The sequence below is a fragment of the Plectrocnemia conspersa genome, unplaced genomic scaffold (assembly GCF_051122295.1).
Source record: "Plectrocnemia conspersa isolate PC_06_02 unplaced genomic scaffold, ASM5112229v1 ptg000010l, whole genome shotgun sequence".
Lineage (NCBI taxonomy): Eukaryota > Metazoa > Arthropoda > Insecta > Trichoptera > Polycentropodidae > Plectrocnemia > Plectrocnemia conspersa.
Window position 1 is genome coordinate 22,861,509 of NW_028277174.1, and position 16,883 is coordinate 22,878,391.

At 32.5% G+C, this 16,883-nt stretch overlaps 1 protein-coding gene across 6 annotated transcripts in view; it reads right to left on the reverse strand.

Moving 5' to 3' along the window:
- Nucleotides 1-229: 229 nt before the first annotated feature.
- lobo (coiled-coil domain-containing protein lost boys) overlaps nt 230-16,883 on the reverse strand; it is an 88,187-nt gene continuing 71,533 nt past the window's right edge. For 4 of the 6 annotated variants that reach the window (XM_088193893.1, XM_088193894.1, XM_088193895.1 and 1 more), the window contains 13 exons: nt 3,776-3,976; nt 3,547-3,708; nt 3,285-3,482; nt 3,023-3,215; nt 2,808-2,955; nt 1,896-2,005; nt 1,626-1,773; nt 1,456-1,525; nt 1,163-1,378; nt 885-1,097; nt 636-818; nt 475-566; nt 230-412 (listed from right to left, as the gene is read on the reverse strand). In XM_088193893.1, the coding sequence (XP_088050019.1) occupies nt 289-412; nt 475-566; nt 636-818; nt 885-1,097; nt 1,163-1,378; nt 1,456-1,525; nt 1,626-1,773; nt 1,896-2,005; nt 2,808-2,955; nt 3,023-3,215; nt 3,285-3,482; nt 3,547-3,708; nt 3,776-3,976 (2,058 nt within the window). In that variant the 3' untranslated portion in view covers nt 230-288. Of the gene's footprint in view, nt 413-474; nt 567-635; nt 819-884; nt 1,098-1,162; nt 1,379-1,455; nt 1,526-1,625; nt 1,774-1,895; nt 2,006-2,807; nt 2,956-3,022; nt 3,216-3,284; nt 3,483-3,546; nt 3,709-3,775; nt 3,977-9,295; nt 9,425-16,883 lie in introns of those variants that run through there. The other 2 variants (XM_088193897.1, XR_015810901.1) reach the window with 2 other exon arrangements.

Consider the following 16,883-nt stretch of genomic DNA (forward strand, 5'->3'; position numbering starts at 1 on the left):
TACTCGCTCTCCACTTTATGAAATTATTCTGTTTACTTATTATAGGTATATGTAAATGTTGCCTATGAGTCGAAAATATTATGACCTCTAGATTTTCTTGGACAATAATCCATTTTATTTTCAAAATAATATTTCGTCAGCGTGCACAGATAAGTGACTGTTTGTTTAAATATGATTAAATTTGTACCATACCTATAACCGTAGCAATTGCCAAAAGATGAAAAAATAAAAAGTGCAAAATAATTTTAATCTTTGAAAATAATCACCCTTTTACATTTAAATAATAAATTAACTTTCATCGTCTTCTTTCAATCGGATAGTTCGCAATAAATTTTTGAATCGCTTTCCACTTGAATCTTGTTTTCTTTTCAATTGTACTTCAATAGCGTCAATTTCTGAAGTAATTCCTTGACTGCAAAATGCATTTAAAACAAATTAAATTAAACATAACAAGAATAAATAGAACAATGTTACCTCTTCTCCCAATATATTTCTTCATTTTTTGTACTAAGTGAATATTGATGTTTCAAATACCATATATGATTTTCTTCTAAATCTTTTATACGCTAAAATGATTCATTTGGTTTAAACATATCTAACTAAAACACATAATAAACAAAATAAAAATAAAATACTTCTTCATATCGATTTTGCAGTCTACATTGTCTTTGTAGTTCAATTTTTTTGAATTCTTCTACACACATATTCTTAATTTGTTTAGTTGGGGTCGAAGCTCCTTCTCGAGCTACAAGTGGAGCTACTGGAAGCAGTCCATCTTTACGCATTTCTCTTGCTTTAAGATCTCGTCGTAGCTTCTCCTGATTAGGTGTATAAAAGTTATTAAAATATATTAGTGATTTACCATAATTTATGAGATTGTTAACCTTCTTTTCAAATGAAGTCTTCGCTTCTTCGTTTCTTTCAGTATTGAATAAAGGAACAATTAAAGTCGGTTGATTGGTGCGTATCTGTAAGAATGAATTCAATCTATGCTCTAATTTTTGAGCATACATTTTAGATGTCTGCATATCAGTGTTCAGTTTGCATAATGTTTCATACATCTGTAACTGACTACCGTGTTCTAAGTTTATGTTTTTCTAAAAAAAAATATATTTAATAACAATCATTGATTTTTATCTTATTTCAACTAGTATTAACATACCGGTATATTAAATTCAGTGATATTGTCCGGGTCGAATAGCATACCTCCTGTCTCTTCGATGTTAGGAATTTTTAATTTTCTCATGGGATTAATTATATTGTTATTGTCATTGTGATATACTATTTTAATGCATCCTTCTTGAATCATGTAGATTTTTTCTGCAATGTCTTCAATGGTTGGTAAATTATTATTACGTAAGAACTTTTCATAAACAGACTAAAAATATTTAAGTTTGTAATGTATGTATATATATATATATAGTTTAGTTTTAAATCAGATTAGTATTAAATTACTATTAATATTTTTTCAGATTCATCCTCTTGTGTTGTTACTTCTTTATAGTAAAATATTCTTTTATGAAGACTGAAAATAAAACAGAGTTTCAAACCAATTTATTTTGGTTTGAACCTAGCTATTTGGTTTGAGCCTAAGCTATTAAAATATAAATATTTATAATATTTACCGATCATTCCTGTTTATGAAAATTTCAGTTATGGATGTAGGAGTCATCAAAATTTTCAAAAGTTTTTCTGGATGTGATTCAGTAAAGAATTCCATTTCGCGGTTGATAAAAATTCCACCATTTTCATTGGTAATATCGTATTTATTTGCTGTAATAAATAATTATTGTATGTATTTTCTTTCAAAATTTTATATTTTCGTGAATAGGTGTCGCTCTTCTATCGCACTCGCAAGTTTTGAACTTGAACACTTCGAAAGAACAAATACAAACCTTTCAAGTGATCGTTTCTACCTCGAATGTAACTTTCGTTTACATATTGTGAAGAGTGGTGATAAAAAATCTCTGATAAATAATCAGATCGGTTCTCGTACCATTCATACCTGAAAAATATGAATAAAGGGTGCTATTTAACAGCGAATTATTTTGAGAGATATGTGCATTTCTATTATTATTTTGTTCCATACAACGAATTGTTTGTGCATTTATGTAAGGTTATTTGCTCGCACCTAATCTGTCTAACAGTAGTGCACCAAAAAATTGTTTTATGGAACACTCATTTTATATATTGTCTTCATTACACATTATTTATATACATTATTTTTTTAAACAATATACTTGCTTAAAAATTTTTTTAGAAAAATTATTAATAATATTTTTAATATAAATTTAAAAGAAAAACATTGCTTTAAAAATAATCTAAATACGAAAGTTGAAAAACGCACATAATTATCGAGTAGTATAATCATTTTTATTATTTTTATTACATCGGATTAATTGTAAATCGTTATGATATAGGTGATTATTAACATTGATATTTTTTCGAAAAGAAATATTCTGAATAGCTAATATTCCTTAGAGTTCTTCAGATACGAAACAGTGATACACTTTAAAAAATTCTGGTCCATATAGACTCGACCCTCAACTTTTCGATTGGTAAAGATGATACCATTGATCGCAGATGCTTTGACCTATAATTACATATTGAGCTTTCATCTACCCTTTGTGTTTATTACATAAATACACAGCGCCGGGTGATATTCACCTTTTATTTTAAATTAGAAAATGCTTATCGTTTTTTAATGTGTATTGAAAAATGATATAATTAGCGGATTAATGTACATTGCCTATTTAAGCTTTAGACAACACAATTTCAATTTATATTGACTAAATTAAAATCCTTACCAATCAAGTGGGCGCGTACAATCATAATTTTGGAAATATGAAACCTTTTTCACTAAGCCATCGTTTCTAGAATAAGAGGCGTATTTTTCCAAAATACACTTTTTATAGCGAACTATTTTCTTCTCGTTTGGATAACGTTGTTCAATATCTGATTTATAAAAAAACATTTTTTAAAATAGTGTTGACTATCAACATTTATGTATGTATCTACAAACCAGTAGGGGCTATATCAAACTTTTCAACCCAACTAGCAGGCATATCGAGATACTTCGCTACCGTTTCCGAATCATTTTGAAGAAGCCTGTTCGCCTCCTCATTTCCGACCGATTCTTGGCATAACAAACGCTCCCAGCAGCTCCTATCATCCAAATTGAACTCGATCGGCATGGCGTCTACGTTCAGGTTGACCTTTAATCATAGCTCGAGTGAAATCTCTCCCAATTACTGCCAAGATTGTAAATAAAAACAAGTACACACGTAATAGTTGCGATGATCGTAGACGCTCTCGACAGACAGATACTCCGGTTCGTTCAGTTCATATCTAGTCCCCGTGGCCGGTTCTATGTAAAATGGAACCTTCGTCTTCGAATGGAAATCGTGGACCTTAGAGCGAATTAACACCCACGAGTGAATCCTCCACCCGCGCAGTTCATCATTTGGCGGCCTTTCGATCTCCTTAAATGTCATCGAATTTTAAGATTCCACACGTTCAATTCAAGTTTCAAGTCTATTAAAATACCTCCACGATTTTAGCGCTAGCCTCAGCTTTAGAAATTTCTTGGTCGAAGAGTTTCTGCAAGCGCTGTCGTTCGCGTCGAAGCAAATGTTGACTTTCAAAGTTCGCAATGGGAGCAGTTGTGTAGCTGTTGGCTTTTTCATCGCACGCGACTCCGTCCGCGGGCTTCGATGGCAAAACAACATTTTTAAGCGTACACGAGAACAAAACAAAGCATAAAACGAAAGCTTACTTCTTCGTCGATCGACGAAATCGGTTCGGGATATGGTGTCATGTCGGTGATGGCCAAGCATCTTTCTTTGGTAGCTCGACCGACGACTACGAACGCTTCAAAACCTGCCGACTTCATCAAAGATACGAGAAGAATAGATAGTTCGAAGGAGTTGCCTCTTCGTCGTCGTAACACAGTACCAGGTGATACAATTCTGTATGGCTGTCAATATGAAATATAGATACTTTTAAATAAACCAACTTTATCTAAAATACAGTGAACAGTAAGAATAAAACACCCAGCATATGACTCTCAGATGATACCAAATTTTAGTCAGTAACGAAGAGCAGATAACTGTACTCTTCCAAAATGTGGAGATAAAAAGCAATGGTCGAAAGACGTCGATCGAGGACGTATAATTTTTTTATCTCTTAGGTTTATTTACTAAATAATTTATTGGATTTTTAAATTAAAAATAGACTATAACAGTTTATGAATGAAATATTCGAAAATTTCGCGTTGCACAGCCAAAGTAGTAGTATGGTTTTGCTAAATTGACATTTTAGTTTTAATGTTTGTATAAAAATCACGTTGCGAAAATAAATAATCCTCATTATTTACTACGAATATTAAGTGTCTAACTAGATAGTTAATATATAATAACAAATAGTCTGTTTCCGCCCCCGAATCATCGCATTGGCAAGATGACCGAAAGTCTATCCGTACCTATCCTAGGTCTAAGAGGATATATAAAACCGATCACGACGTACTACCCTCACTTCAAAATATCTAGTCAGAACTTTTTTCAGATTAGCATTTCCTACCACGTTGTTTCCGACAAAGAACAATCGAGAGTTCAGACGAACTTATACCGAGTCGATCGAAAATCGATCATTTTCCACTTAACTTTCCACTTAAGTGTGGAAAATTGCACCAATTGTAGGTGAATTCCAAAATTGTTAAAATATAAATATTGTATCTATAAAAATTAACGCTCGTTGAACATAAATAAAGGCTGGCACAATTGTATATAAAATTTTGGCAGGTTGAATATTTTATTTACTTAGGAGTACATTTTGAGAGTTTGGAGGATGTGAAGAAGAAATACAAATATTTATTGGTTTAGATTATACACAAATAATATAATAAACACAACACATTAAGTTATGTTTATTTTTATCTAAAAATGCATATGTTTGTAAAAATATTTTGATGATTTAATAAAATTTAAAAATATTTTAGTGTAGTTTAAATTAAATTTATATTATTAAAATTTAAGTATTTTTCAGAAATAATAAATTGCTTAATTTATATGTATTTTTTACAGATTTGTCTCAACCAAGACACAGCGAAAGTAAAATATTTATTTATTTAACTATTTATAATAAAGCTTAACAACAAAACATATAGAAACATAACTAAAAATGTTGTAAAAAATCAGTTAAGACTAAAATTTATTTTAATTATCACATAAAAAAAAAACAAATTATAAAAAAACCTTAGAGGATTAGAAAAAATGGTCTTAATTTAAGAATAATGTCTGCATTATTATAGATGAAAGACACATAAAAAGATTTTATCTTATATGTACTAGATGTAAAAAATGTGTTAATTTTTTCTTTTATTATTAAAACTGGTCTTTTCACATACCCAACAATTAATTTTACTAATTAATCATTTAATATTTTTTAATGTCTTAAGCATGTTCACCCATTGGCGTCCAAAGTTTATATGTTATAATACGAAACGCTTAGATCTCTTCAGTCATTTTTTCAAGTTGTCCACATTGAGGAGCTTGTTGCCTCGATGTTGACGTGCTGTTAGATTCGTAATCCGTTTTTTTTGTATGGACAGATGAACTTCTCGCATTAAGCAAAAATATGTTAATGGCGTTATAAATAAAATATTTTTACACTTTTGTGTAACCCCAATACCATATTTATATAAAAAAATATTATACAAATTAAATCCATTCTATAAGTCAATTACTTCTTTTTAAATTAAAAACAAGTTTAAATGGTTAAGTGGAAAATAAAGTATTACATTGCAAAAAATAATATTTGAAAATATTTATAGTTATTGCCTTTTATTTAAGAACCTAATATTTTTGTACAAAAATGATTTACCTATGAAAATATTGAGTGACACTTAAGTGGATAATAATAAAATGATTAAAATTTCCAGATTGTTCGGATGAGTTTCGGAATTAGGACAGTTTAGTAAGCAACAATTTTGCATTTCTTTCTGTAACAAAAATTATATTATGCTTAATTATCATTTACCCCCCCCCTCCTCTTCCGCGATAGATTCATTTTTAAGATATAGTTGATTTTTTTAACAAAATATTAAAAAAAAAATTTTAATTGCATATATTGATAATGTATTTATTTGGTTTAAATTTGAGTTTCGTGCTTAACATTATATTTATGATATTTTAAAGTAGAAGAAATTAAACTTTAATTTGTTATATAAATTGTTCATGGTATTTTAAAAAAAACTATATTTTTTGTTAATGTAGTAACAGAGAAAGTCTGGCCGTAATAAGCAGCTAGATTTATCTGTATAAAATGCTATTTTAAATATTTTAGATGTAAACTCAGCTGTTTTTGTGACAAAAATTTAGAAGCTCTGCTCTAATTATAGCACATAAAAGACTAGGGACATAAATTTCTGAAAGAATTTCAGAATATTTTTCGAACATGTATTGAAAGGAAATTTTATTAGGAATTGAATTTAGGGAAATGAAAACAGCTTTTTGTCGGAGGATTATTTTTTAATATTTCATTAAGATGCATAGTATTTCATTAAATCACATGCATTTTCTGACCGAATTCAAGAGGGTCTCTGCTTATAATTCACGTCAAAAGCAATAAAATCGTACCGTCGCAGTGGAAACGCTCATATTTAGACTTTTATAATAATGCTACGACTTACAATAAGTGAATAAGGCATATCTAAACCGAATTTTGACCAATAGAATAATGCAAAAAACAATTATTCCTTCTCAGAAATCAAAAATTCATCTCAAAAGCAATAAAACCGTGACGGCGCCGACACGGTTTTATTGCTTTTGTCGTGAATTTTTGACTTCTGAGAAGTGAGAACTGTTTTTGCGCCCTCCTATTGTCCAAAATTTAATTTGAATATACTTTGACCTACACTTGTACATCAGAAATTCGTAGTAATATCGGTAAAGATCATATTTCTAAAACATAGTGTAAACAAACAAACTATGGAGTAACATGCGAGATGCGACGTTTGACGGTTTGGTTAATTCGTATAGGTTAGGCTTGGGTTTGAACAGCAAATGTACATTTCCCAACTGTCAAATTGCGTTTAATTTTAGAGCAGAATATAAGTTTACTAGTGCCTATCAGATAAATTGTATTTTCACTGGTAGAAATTATTATCTACTGGTGAAAATTATTTGGACTTCACTAGTGAAAATATAACTACACTGAAAAATATATATTTACTGTAACATTTATATATTGGATGTAAATATATAATTATAAGTATATATTACCACATAGAAAAGTTGAAATCATATAATTTTACTAGCACCTGCCAGGTAAGTTATATTCTCACTAGTAAAAATATATATTTAATGGTGAAAATATATTTCGTTATATGTACTGTCACTGAAATGACATATCTTTTTAGATTTTCTTTGAGGGTTAACCCGAGAATTTCTGGTTTAGAATCAGGGACATCATTTCAACATTTTCTAAGGTGCAAAAGATGGCCAGTCAGTGGTCTTCTTTTTTAATATTTTGCTTTCATTTAGATTCATAGTGTTTCATTATACATATATCATGCATTTTTCTGGACAAATTCTTGGGGGGGGGGGTAATGCCCCTCCCCCTCCACAAATGTCGTCCCTGATGCAATCTAGTTTATAATTATAATTTCTAAGTGAAAAATAAAAATATTAAATATGAACGGATAATGATAATAAAGCGGATATCGCCCTGCAAAATACAACGCTGCGTTTACTGCAACGATTACTTAATTTACGAGTATACCGATTGCTTAAGTATGAATTGTATACTATATATATTTGGGTTTATCTTATCTTGCTGTAAGAACTGAAACATTTAAGTGTTAGTTTCTTTAAAATCTTTCTCAGCAATACGTTGAAAAAGAGGGTCGCTTTAAGAAGATTATTAGACATTCTTTGTCTGCAGATATCGACATGTTCTAGGTTCTAGTAGAATGGAGACGGACACGAAAGAAAGACCACGAGGCTCAGATTTAAGTTGATGTGCTGATACTAGATCTTTTTGAAAATATATACCCCTATCGATTATTCGGTTCGAAATTGGCAACCTAGTTCTCGTCGGTAGGTGGGTAGCTGCTAGAATCTACTATGTGTGGATAGAGAAGGGGCGCCGTTAGCTCAGAATTTGGGAGGTGTTCTGGATTTTAGCTATTTATCAATGGCGGGTCAGCAGCAATGGCAAGCAGGTCTGCCTCGGCGAGATCGATCGTCCGCTCGACCCTATCTCCTCGCCCACCGTATCCCTCTTGGGACCAACCCTTGGTCGCGTTCTTTGATCGCGTCCGGCGATTTTCACGAGGGTGACGTCACGCCCGCCCCGCAATATATCTATTCCATGGCTGACACACAAACTTGGTTTTAATTATTTCAAACGCGCTCAATCAGATTCGCGGAAGAGCAGTTATTTTGGGATGGCATGATATATTTGCGACGCGTGTGTATAGATAGTTAGCTACGAAGTTGCTCGATCGAATGAATATTTTACTGCTACGGAAAACCGATCGAGCGATTTGAGGGGGCAATCAAAGTTCGTCCGGTTTTGAGAGTAAACAATAAAAACGCTCCTTTATACGCTCGCGGCGACCGAGTTCGAAAATAGCATAGAACAGACTGTCGTGAATTAATTTCGATTTAACGTTACGTTAACGGGCAACTTTATAAATGTCAAACTTTAGCCGACCGATTTAAAAATATCCAAGAATATACTTTTATTATTTTTGCTTATGAAATGTATAATACAGCTATTACCAGAAACGTTTTTAAGAACAATTTATCAATAAGATAAACTGACAACGATCAACTGGAGAAGCTTTCTGTGGTTAATGATAATAACGGCTAAAGAAGTATACAAAAAATAAAATACAAAGAAATTATTCAAAAAATCTTACTTTAAGTTTTACTTTAATATGCATATTTATCGCATAAACTTTTATTTTTCTGAAATAAAATTGATCGCGCAACGCAAAAAGTTGGCGATGTTTTATTGATAAAAACCTGTATTTTCTTTAAAAAATATATAGATGAAGATTTACTTATAAACTGCATTATTTTTTTTAAGAAAAATATCGATGGTTATTATCTTAAGAAGATGTAGAAAAATATGTGAGCGCGTAGCGCAATTTTTTTTATTATAATATTGCAATTTTATTTTTAAAAACTTTCAATCCAATTCGGTAAACTTTACAATATATTAATATAGTATGATAGTAGTAATAATAATAATAATGATAATAAACAATTTTCTCGGTGGCAGCCCTGACCAGCAGCGGCAGCAGCGGGAGAAGCTGTAGTATGGTGACGGCAGGGGGGGCGCGAAAAGGCGGCGGGTGAATAATTATCGGAGGGCCGCGCGGCCGGACACGCACCAACACACACAGCGAAGCACGGACCCACACACACATACACACATACACGTACAGAAGCGCGACGCTAGTGGCGCCACTTACGCGCGGCGACGACGCGACTTAGCTCTGGCAAAACTTGGCTCTCCTTTCTTATCCGCGAATTCGTCGCCGAGAACAATGGCTCGCAATCGCTCGTTTCTTTTACGACGGGGGCCGCCGAATGCGCTTCGCGTCTAATTGATTGATTGAAATTTCGGAGGTAGTTTGTTCGTCGACGCCAATTTTTGTTTTCTTTCAATTTTTGAATTTGTTATAAGAAATAAAAGATTTTTTTCCTATTATCTTAGAAAAACTTTCAGTAGAAGAAATGTAAAATTTTAACTCATTGTGAATGTATAATTTAAATAAGCCAAAAGTAAAGCGCAACAATAAAACTTAAATCTTAATAATAAACTTCACTGGTACGTCTTGATTTTATACCATCGGTCCCGCAATGTTTTAATAAAAAATGGTTTTGAACCAATATTCGAAGATCTCTCTATACCAGAATCGGCAACCTTTTGAGACGGAAGAGCCAAAAGTTACAATTTACAAAATTTCCCAGTTTTTAAAGAGCACTAACATTTTTATTTTAATATTATGGTATTTGATTAGGATTAGGTATATCAATTTGATTTCTGATTTAAAATAAAAGCTTTAAATATGAAATAATATTTATTCATATAACACCATTCATATGCACCAATAACTAAACAAACAGAACAGTGTTGCCACATTTCAAAAATGTCAGCTGTCCGTATACTCTCTAGTCCACATATTCTCACTGTTCTCTGTTGAGTGTTTTTATCCTGTTTAAAGTTTTTTTTTTGGGTATAATCTTTTTTATGAGTTTTGAAAAGAAAATAATTATTAATATTTGCGCATGGAACTGGAGAGCCGCATCTTGACGTCAAAAGAGCCGCATGCGGCTCGCGAGCCGCAGTTTGCCGACCCCTGCTCTATACATATCTGTTATTTTTTTTTGTAATAATCAACAGAAAGATTTTTTATTTCAGTCCCCTTAAATAAAAATCCTTTTTTGTTGCTTTTCAAATCACCAAAAGTATAATTTTACGAGTTCTAGATGCATTTCTGCAAGACATAATTGCAAAACGCTCTTTAGATGAATTCCAAATTTGATTTCATGTACGGATAATCAGCATCCAGATAATCGAGATTACAATGTATATTGTAATTTTAAGATTTTTACCATCGTTGTGTTTTTTTTTATATTTTTTAACCATATATCAAGATACATTTAGTGTAAGTACCACATGGTGAAAACTGTGTATTTTATAAGGTAACAATGTAGTCGTCGAAATATCATGATACTAGTTACATATTATGTGATTCTCTGATGAAAACTTATTTCTACGTTATTATGTTTAAAATTTTAAGCTTTAGTATATAAAATTATCTATGTATAAAAATGATTTATTCTCTTCTCAAATCTTTAATTTTTTAAAGTATTTTTTAATAGATAAATACTTATCAATTTGGACGGATCTTTGTATACTTATAAATGTGTATAAAACAAAAAGAGCGATCGAATATTCAAAATGAAACCGAAAAACTTTTTAGCTGAGAGCTAAAAGTCGTTTGCGAAGAGGTTTATAGCGAAAAGTTCGTTTTTTATACGTGGTGTGTAACTAACAGGTAAAAATTACATCGGAAATGCCAATACACCACAATTTCGGCCTTCTTTAAAATTAAGAAAAGGTAGGTTATATTTAGAATCTAAATCAAATGCTTGTTTCCTTAAAGAAGTTAAATTTGAAGTTACATTTTAATTATATATCATCAGTGATGATCGCTATGATTAATCTATTAAATAAAAAAGGTCAAATTAGAAAAAAAAATATTTAATGCTCATTTCTTGTGCTATTTTAAAATAATTAAGATAATAAATAAGCTCTTGTTCTCTCGACAATTGTCTCTTTCACTTTCACGTTAATAAAGCACTTCATTACAATGCGCGAAGTACTATTATGTTAATCGTAATACATCCTCTTAATTATCAGTATTATCACACATGATTATATAATATAATAATCTTATTTAATAAATATTTATTGCCAATTTCCTTTGCCAGTGAATATATGATTTATGAAAATGTGAAAGATTCGTGTCTTGATTAAAAAAACGGATTATTCGAAAGATGAACAGTAAAACGTATGATAACAAACAAACAAAGCAGTCACCACAGCAAATAACTATATCTAACCACTTCATTAAACTTATATTGTAATCAATCAAATCAATGACACCGGGAAGTTATATTTTATAGATATAATAAATTATGACATTTTTGTTTTACATTCCATGAAAATTTGAAACTCGCATTTCCTGCAGCATAATTTTCCATCTGAACTTTTAAATGCTTTAAATTGTTCGTTACTTTAAAGTAAGGATATATATTAAATGAGGTGACCTCTAAAAATAAGCTTGTAATTAGGCATTTATTTTATGAATTCTGATGTGTTGAAAACCTTTCTTGCCCAATCACATAAATATAATATTATTATATTAATGCCTTAATTGGTTATCTTAACTTTATGGAAAGACAAAAAAGGTATATGAATAATTTTATTTGATTTTGTATCAGCTCATTTTCGTAAAAAAATTGTATTACCCATTATTCATTTATTGTTATTTTGCCTTTAAAGTAATACTAGAAAATTCCCCAGTAGAAAAGCGCTTTATAATTTTTTTGTTGAATCATTACAGACGTCAGCCTAATGCATTGCAACGGGGTAAACACAATCAACACCTAAATATAAGTGGTGAGGCATTAAACCGAAATCATTTTATTAAACTATTATTACAGCTTACAATCAATAGTTGTCACTATGCACGTTTTATATTTCAATTTTATTTTATTTAAGTCCTGATCTTTTATGTAAATTTATAATAATTACTATTTCCGGTCTCCCAGACACAATTAAAATTAAAAAGCACTTGGGTTCATATGGGATTCGATCTCAGATATTTCAGATATTAGTCACCGACTTTAATATTGGCCTAACGCGCTATTAATAAAATGGTTAAATGGTAGAAAATAATTTACATACCTTAACATGAGATTTTCATAGCATACAAAAGTTATTTTTACCCAAAAGTGCAATTTACATTATTTTTTAATTAAACTGCAAAAACAGACATTAAATATTTTTTCTACAGATAATAAAATTTATTTTAACCCTTCTAATTATTGAAAATATTTATTTGTCACATGTAGAATTATGTTAATTGCGTGCGAAAATAAGCCTTAAAGTTAACTTTTGAAGAAATTATTTAAATTGAATATAATAGTTAGAGATAAGTATAAATGTACGTCATAAAGATCAGATATTTACAATCATTTTGGAAGGCTTGGAATGTTCTGATTTTGCGTGTCATTTTTTGAAATGCCCCAATATGACCAGACAAAACTAGCTGGATCAATTAGACGAATAAATTAGATAATTAGAGATACCATCATAAAAGTAACATAAAATTGCTTAGGAGAGAAGCATTAATCATAAGTCAAATTTACTTTTTTATTCATACGTATGTATATGAGCTTTTTTTTAAAAATATTTTTTAATACAATAAATGCATGACATAACTTAATTTTAATTATTCAAGATTAGGAATTATAATTATTATTTTTCCGATCTACCAGACACAAAAAATTTAAGAAATCATTGGGATACATATGGAATTTGAACCTATATTTTCAGGTGTTAACCATCGACTTACACCACTAATCTATCGTGCTGGTTTATTTATATTCGTGACAAAGTTAAGGCGATTTATGAGTTAAAGTTACTTGAAGCGAAAGTACAAATTGCTGTTAGGCAATAGAATTTCGAGAACAAACAAATTTTCAGCTATAAATGTCAGGATCTATGCCTCAATCACATGTATGTTTAATGATTTCACAACCAACCACATTTGAAAGATTCATATTTTTTTGTTTCTTATCTTATCAATTGAGTAATATGAACGTGCTCCAACTGGCATCTATTGATTTCATCGACCGTGCTTTGTTTGGAAATCCAGTTGCGGAATCTATTCTATAAGCACCTATGTATACATAGAATTGTTTGCATTGATCTAGAAAATTACAGCAGAACGTCAATTGATAGATTCGAATTTAATTTTCGAATAACCCTAATCGATCACAACCAATCAGCGTTGAGTGTGAGCAGTTCTGATCGGTCAATAAAATGTAATACAAATATCGATGAATTTCAAATCAAATTAAGTGCGTTCATACATTGACCGTGCGAAATCTTGACCGAACCCTTTTCGCATCCGAGGCAAAAGCTTAGTCGCCGTTCTTAATTTGTCTCATCAATCAAACCCCGCACTGTCTTTGTCCTTTCGCCGTCTAACACTCATCGTTCGATAAATCGCCCAGATAATTAAGCGACCCCAGCGCGAAAGTTTCAAAGTGTGCGCGCGTATAACGACATAGAAAGGGGCGCGCGGGTTGCACACCCCTTGTCCGGCGATAATTCAACTTTCGGGCAATTAAAAACTTTCATCGCAGTGATACCTACGTTACGTAGGTGCGAGGAACGTTGCGTTCGGGCAGGTCGGTCATCGCGTTATCGCATTACAATCGACCGAGCGATAATCATCTCAGAATTCGGGCGCGCGACTTTCGTTAATGCTCAACGGCGTATGGCGAAATGGACAGAGGGGGCGCCGACGAGGGTCTGCACCGGCTGACGGGCAGGGGTTGGGGGCGAAGGCTGCGGTGGGGGCGCGATCCTCCCCGTCCTTATTTCCACCCGCGCCACCCATCGCGACCCCGCGGCCACACGCGGCGGCCGTCCTCCTCGAACGGGCAAAACTGCACCCAACATGGCCGAAACTTACTATTATTATTATTATTCGCGAGGAAACCGGGAAAATCGAATCGAAGCTGGGGGAGATGTCTTCGAGGGGCGAACGGCTGAGAAAGTCCTCGGTTGAGTGGAGTGCCGAAAAATTGAAAATTAACGAGCAGATGCGAAACGGTTATAATTAACGCTCAATCCAATCCGATATCAATTAATCGGTATAAGAGTGTTAGATAAGAATAAGTCCAAAATATATGGTTTATTAATGCTTGCTTATGAAGAAGGAATATGAACTAATTCTTATGTAAATATAGAAAGTCTATCTTCGACATCTCTTTCTTAGAATTCGATCGCAACTAATGTCCACGAAATGACTTGATTGAAATTCGTAAATTCACTAATGAAGTCTTACTCCCGGATGTCGTTTAGAAACTATTTTTAGATAGAATGACCGTCAAACAACACAAACATCAAAAACGTCATTTGGGAGGGGGGGGGGGGCAGGTTGGGGCAAGTTTTAGAACTTTCATTAGGTCAAGTCCAAAATACAAACCAAACCAACTCATCTTTCAGGAGAAAATAAGCGGAAAAAGAAATACAAAGAGATGTTGCATTTCGCATATTGTTCCATAATTAGTATGCACTTCAATATAACATGTTTTAAAAATATGATAGCTATTCTTACCGATATTACTATGGACTTCTGATATGAGATTATTGGTCAAAGTATATTCAAATCGAATTTTGGTCAATAGGGGGGACCAAAAACAATTATCACTTCTCAGAAGTCAAAAATTCACGTCAAAAGCAATAAAATCGTGATGGCGCCGTTGCAGTGGGAACGCTTGCTAACGTTCGCAGCGTTCCCACTGCGACGGCGACTTTTTATTTTATTTTATTTTTCTTTATTTTTAATTTAAAAAAATGTGTAATTATAAGAAATATAAATGTATTATACCAATATAAATTACTAATATAATTGTAAAATATTTTAAAAATATATTTTAAAATTAAAATCATATTAACACCTGTTATATATACAGACTTTTTTTTTATATATATACTGACGTATTCTTAAATATGCACACAGTATACCCTCAAATAACACGGTAAATTGTGAATGTGTTATTTGGGTGCGTGTAGTTAGGGGAATAGAAAATACTCATAATTTTTTGCAATACGTACGTATGAATCAGGTGCGTGTGGTGAGAAATCTTCCCTTTGGGTCTCTCACACATAAAGTGACGGGCATCCAAATAGCACGTCCCAAATTTACCATGTTATTGGGGGGTCTACTGTATATGTGTATATTGGTCATCTATGATCAGAATTGTTGCTGTTTGAAATTTTCGCTCTGTGCAAATTTCGTTAATGCAATAATCACCGAACCGTTTATTGGGGCATTGGTGTATTTCAAGAAATAACACTCATAATAATGGACCAAATATAGATCCTTGTGGTATTCCATGAAATATCTCAATTTGCTTTATATTAATTAAATGGTTTTAAAACCATTTTATTACCAGCACAGTTCTAAGCCAATGACCAATACCTGAAGGACCTGTAAAATTCGATGTAAGTATCCAATTGTTTCTGTATTTTATATGTATTGTTTTTCTCTGTGCACGGTTGCAAAGCTGCTATGTCCTGCACGTGTATTTAAATAAATAAATTATAGTCAATAATATTAATTTTAAGGAAAAAAATCAATATTTCAGGTTGTGTTACAAGTATTTATCTGCTATAGAGGTCCCAAAATATGCGTAGCTCGGCTATAAGCTATATATTTTTAAACTATTATCAGAGGTATAACTATATGGAATCCATTGTGTGCGCATAAAACTCTACGAGTCCAACCCTTCGGGTGGGCACCCAGCTTGTGATGACCGGGTGAGCGATTCCCTACCCCCCGATGTGCTAAATATGTTATTGGAGATGTATTAGTTTTTTTCCCGAGCGCTCAGGGAGACTGTCGCTGTTACTAGCGACAGTCCAGGTAAGAGGTCGGTCCAACCATTGGTTCACACAACGTCCCGATGCGAAAGCCTAATGCAATTTACCATGGGATGGTTGTCTTAAGATAGAGCTAATTTCCGAATGGTGAGGAGCATCTACTGAAGAAATTGCAGTGGAGTTATATTACTCATTGCGATGTTTGCAATATGGAGCAGCTGTATCATAGTATCCCAATTTTGTACACTTGTGTAGTTTTGTAATACAACGAAGAATGTAATCACTGAAGAATTCAGTAACAAACATCAAGGTGTTCAAGATTAGTCTACGCCGTATTTGTTAAAAGAAAGTATCAATGTTCTACGCAATAGACCGATCACCAACTATACATTACTCTACTCGGAATTAGATGTCTAGTACCCGTGACAGAGTTATTATTTTTTCGATTCGCGCATCCGCGACATGCGGATAGATATACGCAACCTTACGCAGAGAATAGAGATATAGGCGTCGGGCTAAGACTTAAAGGCACCGGTGGCATTTCGAGCGTAAAGGGTGGCGGTGCCAAACGAAGGTCACTTAATGCCCGTTCCGCAGACAAGCCAACCCACATTTATCATTTACAGTAAATATTCAGAGAGGCAGGCAGGTTTTAGGCGGGTCCTCTCCTCTCGGTCCGC